Source organism: Myotis brandtii, unplaced genomic scaffold (genome assembly GCF_000412655.1).
Source record: "Myotis brandtii unplaced genomic scaffold, ASM41265v1 scaffold1087, whole genome shotgun sequence".
NCBI classification, from domain to species: Eukaryota; Metazoa; Chordata; class Mammalia; order Chiroptera; family Vespertilionidae; genus Myotis; species Myotis brandtii.
In genome coordinates, this window is record NW_005353698.1 from 1,743,015 (window position 1) to 1,753,747 (window position 10,733).

A 10,733-nucleotide genomic window follows, 5' to 3' on the forward strand; every position below is an offset into this window, starting at 1 on the left:
GGTAAGACTGAGTGTCAAGGAGTTTTACCATTTTTGAACCACTGTTAACAGCCCCCTCATCTCCAACTAGAAAAACAATGCCCAACGTATGTCAAGCTCAGATTCAAAGAATTAGTCACCCCTCTTCCCACTATTTGCCCAAGAAGGCAGACTATTGGTAGATGTGCTTTTCATAACAGGCCAACTCAGCAACACATAAAGTGGTGGAGAAGGGTTCATGCTTTAAATCAGTTTTCAAAATATGCAAGCTGTCTAATGAAGCATATCCATCACATAATACATTTAAAGTGAAATCGTTAGGATGGGCAGAAGATGCATTCCATCACTAACATATCCTTGTTTTTTCTCTTTAAGCTTTTGGCTGAAATGCAAACACCAGTTTCAAAATAGTTTATTATAACAGTTTTATTTCTTAAAATTCCAGAAGTGCTCTCTTTCCAATTTTGGGTTCTATATATTGCAATGGAGTCATCAAGGTAGTGAAAAAGGAAGCAAATAGCATTGCTGAGGATGTTCACGCTCCATTTTATCATCTCGCGTTGGTGGTATAGTGGTGAGCATAGCTGCCTTCCATTTTATCATCTGGGAATCTCAAAACAAGAGGACACAGCGGATACTGAAACGCAGAAATTCAAACATTGAAATGACTGACTTGCCTGCATAAATGTGGGCAGCACAAAATAATTGTAGCGTGAGCATTTTAAGAGACAAACTTATTTACCAACCCCCATTTGTTATCTCTGTATTAATCTCCCCTCAAGGCACCAGAAAATGTTTCTGAATCAAGTTTAGTGTGTAGTCACTAAACATGGTATTTGATTTTTAGTAATAAGAGGCAAAGATGATAAGGCAAGAGAGAATTATGCTCCCTTGAGAAGACATCTCATGAGAATCCACAGTTACAGCGTGCATTTCATTCTGTGACTTTTAATCACCCTTCAGCTGGCCATGAGCTTGTCTGGTGGGGACAGAAGAATTACCATAGCCCCCTCTCTCTACTTTTCAGTTGTGAATGGCTACGTGAGGGCCATCACTTTAAACATTAGCTTCTTAGTTTTGTTCCTCATCTCCTATGATGTTATACCCTCACTTTTAATAGCTGTGAAACAGGGCTCTATCATGAAGAATAATGTACATTTACATTGTATATTGGCAGGTACCCTAGATACATGCAGTTCTAAATGCATTTGTGTTAGGGACCTTGACTCATTAATTCACTCATTTAAACACAAATTTTTACTGAGCAACTCACATATTTCAGGCATTGTACTTAATGCTAATCCAGGTGCTAAGGTCCATATCAGGTTCTACTAAGCAACCCAACTGCAATAAAGCTCACAGGGATAGCCAGTTGGGTTCACTTATCTCAAATTAAACCTGTTTCTTGTGAATCCCCACAGGAACCATAACCTGAGATCTACTCTTTTGAACCCATTGAGAACTTCAAGCTCCTCTTCAAAAAACCAAAAACCTGATACAGATATGGTGGTGACTGGGCTTTCAAAGAATTGTCCCCCACTCCACTAACCTTCTTGTCAAATTTGTCACCTCTAGGATGATGACACTTCAGGAAGTCCAGCTTATCCCTCCTTTAGAAGGATTAGCTAATGGCCTCTCTGTTCCGGTCGGTCCCAGATTCCATTCCCTTGCCCCCCCTAGGTCAGGCAGGGAGAGACATTCTCACCTTACATACACAGGGACTATGACCCTTGTCAGCAGGAAGCATTTACTGAAAGTGGACTGTCCTCCCTCATCAATCTGAAAAGATTTCAGGGATAGAAGTATCTAAGAGGGGAATGAGGCAGGATAGTAAGAAGCTAGGGGAATTCCTTGACAAGTGGAATAAAGGGAAACTGAGACAAAATAATTACACAAGGCCAAACCACTTGAGCAGTCTACAGCCAGCTAATAAATCACAAGGTTTTATCTTCCCTCACCAAGGACACTTTGGGGCAAATGGTTTATGTAGTACAGACTGTCCTGGGACAGACCTGCTTCAGCCCAGTCCCTCTTCAATAATATTCTTTAAAAATAAAACCAAACCAGGAAATAATCCTGGCCCCTTTATACACACATTTTAATGAATGAACATATTGAAGGACACACCTAAAAAGCTAATGAATATTCTGTTAAGACCCTCTGTTGAGACCTCCCCTAAGATTCCAGCCAGCCAAGGAAAGATTTTTTAAAAAGCCTCAAGACAAGGGATCTAGGGTGTGCTCTCCCTCCCGGGAGCACGCCTACTCACATTTTTCCCTTCCCCAACTTCTTCCTTCACAGGCATGCATCTCCTAAACTCCAAAGGACCCTATGAGTCTTGTAGCCAGGGGAGCAGTGAGCAGTGGCAGTTTGCCCCAGGCTTACTCTCTGAATCTGTCTCCAGGGCCCTCTTTGTCTCTGACTTCCCAGTGAGCTCACTTCTGTCACTCAGCTGTCTCCTGTTACTTCTTCTACATCAAACCCTTCTTTCATTTCATTGTCCCAGATTTATTAAACATACTCTCAAAAGCCACCTGGACTCGACTTGTGAAATGTTTCCTGCACGAAGTCAAGAACCCACACACTTCAGGTGGCCCTAGGCAGACCCACCCAGGTGCAGAGCCCGTCCAATAACAAGAAGAGGTATCATTATCCCCATTTTTAGATAAGGACAATATCATGGGCAAGGTAGCCGTTTAGATCACACAGTGACTGAGTAAAATGTTTAGCGCTCTTCACACTGACTTAGCACTCTTTCATTGCCATTTTCTAAACCGTTTTCCATGCCCCCCCTTTTTTATACTTGATCTGAGACCTCATTTTTCATAAAATTTTGGATGTGTTACATGTATAAGATATCTCATACAGATACATCTTACACAGACACACAACACACACACACACACACACACACACACACACACACACACACACACACGTGCGCACACGCGCACAGACTCACCAATTTTCATTTTCATCCTGGAGCACTTCAAATGCATTGTTTATTCTTTCAAAATGGAATGTATGCGTTATAAGGGGATCTATGTTGATTTTTTTTTGCAGGTAGTCAGTTACAAGTTTAGGAATGCAATCTCTGGTTTTGTACTCTGTAGAAAAGAAGGACAACAATAAAGAAACCTAAAAAATACTAAACTAATTAAAGAATCAAATGAATTTATTATGTGTAAAATTGGCAAAAGCATTCATGGGAGGCAGTAATCTATTTCACTCTTGATCCTCTTCCTAATCTTCAGAAGTAAGGTAATTTATCCCATTGCAAAATTCTGCTATCACTTAGGAGTACCATGACACCCCAGCATTGTAGGTGAACAGTGTCAGGGCTGGGATGAACTGTTGGAGTGACCTGACACTGTCATGGTCACAGACCATCAAACCACAGTGTTCCTTTGCCTTCAGGGCATTAAGGATTTCTTCTTAAAACAGCCTACCTTCCAGCTGATTTGGTTTTAGTTACCATATTCTCCCTCTACCTGTGGCTCTAGATATATCTCCTTCAAAACTTAACATTTCAGCCCTAGCTGGTTTGGCTCAGTGGATAGAGCATTGGCCTGCAGACTGAAGGGTCCTGGGTTTGATTCTGGTAAAGGGCACATGCCTGGGTTGCAGGCTCGGTGCCTGGTATAGGAGGCATGTTCAGGAGGCAGCCAATCAATGATTGTCTCTCATCATTGATGTTTGTATCTCTCTCTCCCTCTTCCTTCCTCTCTGAAATCAATAAAAATATGTAAAAAAAAAAACCTTAACATTTCAACCTCAAAAATAAATTTTTCTACTTCTTCAGTGGTGTGTTGGAGAATAGTTTAGTAGAAGATGCTGGCATTATTTTCCCCATTTTTATAACTTTGAGGCGACTGAGGTTTAGAGATGTTAAGTATTTTTCACTGATTGTATTTATTATTTTTTAATTTTCTATATTTTATGATGCTTTGATATCTTGGGGCCTTCTAGACTTGGAGAGAGACTGCCTTTCCCAGGGTTTACTGATTTCTAGAGGTAGTGAACAGCCTGCTTTAGCATGCTTTTGATATGCAAACCAAACAGTCTTGAGTCCATATTCCTGATTTCTCTCTTTTTATCAGTCTCCAACATGTTGGGATACTATTCCTCTGCCCTAAATCATCCTAGGACCAGTTACCAGATAACTGAGGACCATACCTATAGCCTAGAACCTGTTGAAACTTGCTTAGCTTTCCTACTCATCTTGCCCGTTCCTTCTCATGAAAAACACAGTAAGTCTCTGGCCCATGCTTTCCCTCAGCTCTTCCTGTCTCCTGTCCAGCCCTGGTGCTTCCCCATAAGGACCTATATGGTATGGCATGACCCCTTCTCTTGGGAACTCTGAGCAATAAACTCTTCTTTCCAGGCAATTGTCCCTGTGTCTGTCATCTTACCATGTCTGATGAAATCAAATCCTGTTTTAAAACTCTGATTCACATCCAGAAAGTGGGGAAGCTGAACCCAGAACCCAGGTTTTTATATTGCTAGCAGAGTCCTGTTTATACAACATTATGTTTTTATAAGATACTAGAGGCCAGGTGCACGGATTCATGCACCAGTGTGGTCCCTTGGCCTGGCCTGTGGAGATCAGGCCAAAACCAGCTCTCCGACATCCTCTGAGGGGTCCCAGATTGCGAGAGGGCAGTTCTCAGGTGATGCACCCTGGAATTTGGGCTTCCTCCTCTGTGGTTCCAGGTGCATCACCCGAGAACCGCAGCTGCCAAGTCACTGCAGCTCGGCAGCTCTTGCGTTGAGTGTCTGCCCCTTGGTGATCAGTGTGTGTCATAGCTACCAGTTGGAGCATCTGTCCCCCTGGTGGTCATTGCGCATCATAGCTATTGGTCAGACGGTCGCACGGTCGGATGGTTGCTTAGGCTTTTATATATATAGATGGTTTAAAAATAAAGCACCACAAAAAAGTTGAGTTTCTTCTTTTCTTTTCTTTTTTCTTTTCTAAAAAGATAGTTGGTACTCTTTATCAGAGCCCTGGCTGCAGATATTTTATGTTTCTTAATAGGGAAATTTGTACTAAAATATGTGAGTATTAGGCAATTGTTATGTAGGATTTTGAGAAACTTAGAAATGTGTCTGCATGGAAGTGAAAGGACAAAGCCATCACAGATTTTTCCATCTGAATGAGAGTCTCATTAGGGTGATTTTCTTTGGTGTATTTGCATTTAATGAGGAAGGAAGGAGACATGGCAGATACATAATGAGGAGTGTTAGGAATGGAAATACATTTCTCCAATGAAGCCAAGGACAACTAGCACTGAAAAAAATGATCAGTGTCAATTATGCTTCACCATTCCAAGCACCAGCCTAATCTCTTTTGAAATAGTTCAATTTTTAAATTGAGTATTTATTCAAATAGGAAAATTCAGACATATAGAGTTTCTGGGAAAACAAGCTTTTATATAAGAGGTTGGTCAATGGCAAAGTTTTTTCCAGTATTTGACATCTAGGTATGAATCCAGTTTTATTTACGTTCAATCAACTCATGCAAAGCTAAATCAATGAAGAAAGGAAAGAGCACCCAGATATTTTAGGATAGCAAAAAGGCCTCCAGTTATCTTTTGCAATATATGTGCCTTCCTCCTCATAAGCTACTGTAATCATTGTTGTTACTGCTACAATTTAATGTTAATTTTGTACCTATTATGTGTCAGTTTCTCTTGCCAAGTGCTTTATCTGTATCTTCTCATTTCATTATCTCTATATTATGTAAGAACAAAACTATTATTTACTCTACATTCCAGAAAATAGTACTGGCAATTAATGAGCTTAAATAACTTGCTAAGGAATAGGTCTGGTGAGTATTCTGACAGCAACGCCCTTGTTTTTAAGTTTATGCCAAATTAATCTTATTTGAGCATGCTAGCAAAGGTCAGAGAGCAAGCTATCGCAACTGTACTACCTAATAAAGTAGCCACTAGCCATATGTGGCTATTTAAATGTAAACTCATTAAAATTAAATATAATGAAAAGTCAATTTTCTGGTTTCCACACATAAGATGTTCAATAGCTATATATGGCTTGTGCCTCTTTTATTGGACAGTCCAGCTCTAGGACATTTTTACCATTGCAGAAAACTCTCTTGGTCAGTGCTAGTCTGGAAGCATCTGTGGGTGTAAAGCATGCCAAGACAGGGGTTTGGAGGTGTTGTTTGGGAAAAAGAAATTCAAATATGCCACAATAGAGTTGTTTTGTTCTTGAATAAAAAATTAGGGTGATTGTATGGTGAGAATTGGGGTTCAATACACTGAGATTTTCTTCTAGTCTAATCCTGTGCTGGGGAGCCACTCAGAGACATACAATGACTCTCCACCAATTATGGAATGTCTGAGTGCCAATGAGTACCCTGCAATGTGATTATTCTATATCTTAATAATATCAAAATGTTAATCTGTTTTTTTTCTCCCACATGTCTCCTATTTCCTTTCATAGAGGTATATTTTTCCTATCTTTTCATTCCTTCATTTCTTGCCAAGGACAATGCAGGGTGACCAGGTTTCTGGAAAAGGTGATGTGGCATCAAAGACCTACCTCCCAAAAAGCTGCCTTTCAGGGTTCTCCCAGAGTTAATCAACTGTGGATCAAAGGAGAGTTGTTCACGGTTGGGGGCTACTCCCATAATCACACAGACTCCATAGCTCCGACGGCATGACTCCAAAGCCGCAACCTAATTTCAGCAGTAGACTGATTAGCATCTCAGTACCCTGAAATCATACCTCTTTTGACTCACAATCCTAAAACATATTTTCAGGGGTACTGTATGAGAGAAAAAGAAAGAATAGAATAGAATAGAATAGAATAGAATAGAATAGAATAGAATAGAATAGAATAGAATGTGGTATCCCCCTCCAGCCCCCCCTTGAGATCTTAGGCAAGCTGCTTTAACTTAATCACAATTACGTTTTTAAATCTTGAAAATGGGGATTAGTACTTAATTCATAAAATGATATGAAGATTAAAGGGGATAAAGTGTATAAATATCTTGGTGCAAGGCTCATAAGGTGTGCTCAAAAATAGTTAAAAATTATAGTAATTTCATGTCTTCATAAAGTTAATTTAATATGTACCCACATCTGGGCAAGCAACTTCCCCTCACTGTGCCCCCAAACCACTTACCATGGTATCAATGAGTCCGATGGCCTCAAAGGCAAAGTCAGCACCGAAGCCTGTCATTTCAACTACCACCTGCTGAACAGGCTTCTTGAGGTTCCGAGGGTTGAGAAAATCTGTGACTCCTAATGCTCTTGCCCTGGGAAATTTCTTCTCGTTGATGTCAACCCCAATGATCCTACAAGCACCAGAGGCTTTGCATGCCATGACTATGGCTGAACCAATTCCTCCAAGTCCAAAGACAACACAGGTGGAACCAGGAGTAACCTACAAACCCAGAAGATAAATTTCTATTAGAAAAAAAGCCACTTTGGTTTATCTCTAATGGGAGAAGCTCTCTGATTGAATGGCTCCCAGGATGTAGGTAAAGTCACTGAAAACAGTACAAAAGTACATTCTTACCTTTGCAGTGTTAAACACGGCTCCAAAGCCCGTAGGCACCTCACAGCTAATGATACAGACTTTATTCATTGGAGAAGCATCATCAATTTTTGCCACTGCAATTTCATGCACAACAGTATATTCAGTGAAGGTGCTAGTGCCAAAAAGATGATGAATCTTCTGTGCTTTGCAGGTAAACCTGCTGGTTCCATCTAACATTAATCCAGTTGGAGAAAGAACACTGTGTGACATAAAAATACACGATTTTAGTTCCCAGTCAATACCTATCCCAATGAAAACAAATTGGATGAAATGAAGTCAGAGAAATTGAAACTAACTCTTCCTTCACGCATACGTTGCCCTTGGGGTGCAAACAGAAACAGCATTCTCTGCACTCTGGAAGAGGTAACATTAAGACTTTATCTCCTAAGGAAAAAAGAACAAACAAAGTGATTAGAATCTTGGGCAGAGGCATGGAATGCAATCCTATATAATAAAGAGGTAATATGCAAATTGACCCCAGTGCCCTTGTGTCACAAGATGGCCACTCCCACGTCATCACAAGATGGCTGCCCCTATGTTGTCACAAGATAGCTGGCAGGGGAGGGCAGTTGGGGAGATCAGGCCAGTAGGGGAGCGGTTAGGCGTCAATCAGGCTGGCAGGGGAGTGGTTAGGGGGCAATCAGGCAGGCAGGCAGGCAGGCGAGCGGTTGGGAGTCAGCAGTCCTGGATTGTGAGAGGGATCCCAGATTGGAGAGGGTGCAGGCTGGGCTGAGGGACCTCCCTCCCCCGCAGCCCCCTGTGCATGAATTTTGTTCACCGGGCCTCTAGTAAGCATTATATTTACTGATAGGAAATTATTTATAGTGCATGTTATCAATTTGTTTTAATGATAATTATTACTTAAGTTAATTATTTCACTTTGGATTGGAAACAAATCAATTTTAATGCAAATTAGACCTTTTTATTTTTTTTTACTTTAAATCAACTTATATTTTAATTCAGAAATTTAAATACACACATTCATAACAACTATAAAAAAATACACCTTGTTTTTTTTAAATGGCATTTTCAAGAAGGGCATTTTAGCCAAAAGCAACAGCAAAATTTACATGATTACAGTAGGCTGAATCTTCACACAATATCCTTTAAACATCAGTAAGTAGAATTATCACACAACCCTCTCCTGCCATCAAATTATTTCAAGCCTAATACTAGTGCTCTAATGAACAGATGTATAGCAATCTCTTTTTCTCTGAACAGAATACGCTCAGAAAAGCATAAACACCATTTTCATTTCTTCAGCATCTTTCCCCCTAGCACTCTTCTTTTAGCTCCTACAGCAATTACTCTGTTAGGTCAACCGAAGTCTAAAAAGTAAGGCTTTAGATGAGTGGCCAGTGACATAATTTCTTATTCTTTATAATAGAAAATTTGGGCATACTGTTAAACTGCAAGGCATTTGGCATATGCATACCAGTCTTCAACATGTACTGAAATTTACTAAGCAAGGCGAGGACTCAGATTATCTTAATATTTAAAGCATCAACAATGACATTCTTTTAGAAACAAAGAAAACCAAATAAAATTTGATGTTATCATAAAATGGTTTTGCTCTAGCGCTTTTCACACTCCACCCTTGTCCCCCCATTAAATTGTAAATCCTTGAACTTACTCTTCACTGAACTTCCTAATGTAACTGGGAAGATATGACTTGAACGTGTTCTGTATAAAATAGTTTACGTAGTTGAATGATAAAAGAGCATAGAAAAAAGTAATTGCAAAGATGTCTACATAACTCATTTCTCAACCTCACCCATCCTATATTACAAACACTGACTCCCATGTGCTCCTTGGGCTCCTCTGAAGCATAGAACACAGTATATGACTTGGATGATTTTTTCCATTCTCCTAAGTATGGTACATAATCAGTACCATTCTAAATGCCACAGGGAATTAGGACTTAACCTCTCCCAGAAACCCCATTGAGGAAAGCTGCGATAGACACTCGCACACCTCTTCTTCCCCAACCACTCTCCCCACGGTATCTGTTTATCTAATAGCCAACTTTTTCCGGTATTCATAACCACAGGGGAAAATTGTTTGAAAATGCCTAACTTCAAATAATTTAAATATTAATCTTCCTCTTAAGTTATATTTTTATCTTCAGTACATACTTTTGTCAAGTTCAGTATAGAACAAGTAATGACTTTTTTTTTTACTTATTTTCTATCCACAAACAACAGAAATCCTCAAAATTTTTCTGGAGATTTGGATCCAGAATTCCTAAATAGTTTGCATAATATTAAGATACATATAAATTTTGGGTTATCCTATTCTTATGAACTGATGATGAAAGATGAATTATTTTGCTCCAAAAGGTAATGTGAATTTTGAAAACTTGCTGACTCTTAAGAGGATAAGCAAGTGGTAAAAGATGGAAAGGTTTTTGTGATATGTGCTAACTGGAAAACTCTTAAGATTCTCTTACTAAGTCATACGAAATAATTGAAGAGAATCTCATCCACACTAAGTGAAACTCTTTTATCATACAACATAATTTGAAACAAGATTATTTTTCTTGCTAAAACGCTGGGGCAACAGTTTGTTTAGCTTCTTCTGTGATTTGACCTCTTTCCTTTTAAGACAACGGTGGCAAAGATTCTAAAACAAGAACCTTTCAATCAGTTAAAAAACCCATCCCAACATATTAATATGCTTGTCATACTACACTATACTGTGATCATGGGTTGGCAAACTTGTTTTGTAAAGGGTCAGGTGGTAAACATTTTAGGCTTTGCAAATTACAGTCTCTGAAGCAACTACTCAACTCTGTCACTGTTGCACATGTATAAGATGCTATTTTTTTCTAAAATCATTAGACTGAAAATTCAGGGACATCTTGTACATGGAAGTCAGCCGAGGAGGGAGCTATGCTGGTGCATAGCTGCTCATACTTTGTGAAACTGGCTTTCTCCAATCATGAGCCTTATTGTTATTGACGTCAGCTGATGCTGTAATTGGAGGTGGAGAGTGCACAGATGCAGCAGGGACTAGAGCATTCCAAGCCCATAAAGATGTCAAAAAACAAAAAGATAAATAGCAGTAAGCAATTGTCTTACTCTGCAAAATTCAAACTGAATGTAATCATCTATGCAAAAGAGCATGGAAATAGAGCTGCAGAGAGATAATTTGGACCTCCTCCCACTGAGTGTATGATAGACAGTGAAGAA

At 39.6% G+C, this 10,733-nt stretch overlaps 1 protein-coding gene across 2 annotated transcripts in view; it reads right to left on the minus strand.

Moving 5' to 3' along the window:
* Positions 1–434: 434 nt before the first annotated feature.
* Positions 435–10,733, minus strand: part of LOC102247875 (alcohol dehydrogenase 1-like) — a 14,683-nt gene continuing 4,384 nt past the window's right edge. The window contains exons 4-9 of one of the 2 annotated variants that reach the window (XM_014543219.1): positions 7,839–7,926; positions 7,522–7,741; positions 7,126–7,386; positions 6,541–6,583; positions 2,942–3,086; positions 435–616 (exon numbers count right to left, since the gene is read on the minus strand). In XM_014543219.1, the coding sequence (XP_014398705.1) occupies positions 592–616; positions 2,942–3,086; positions 6,541–6,583; positions 7,126–7,386; positions 7,522–7,741; positions 7,839–7,926 (782 nt within the window). In that variant the 3' untranslated portion in view covers positions 435–591. Of the gene's footprint in view, positions 617–2,941; positions 3,087–6,540; positions 6,677–7,125; positions 7,387–7,521; positions 7,742–7,838; positions 7,927–10,733 lie in introns of both variants that reach the window. The other variant, XM_014543223.1, reaches the window with a different exon arrangement.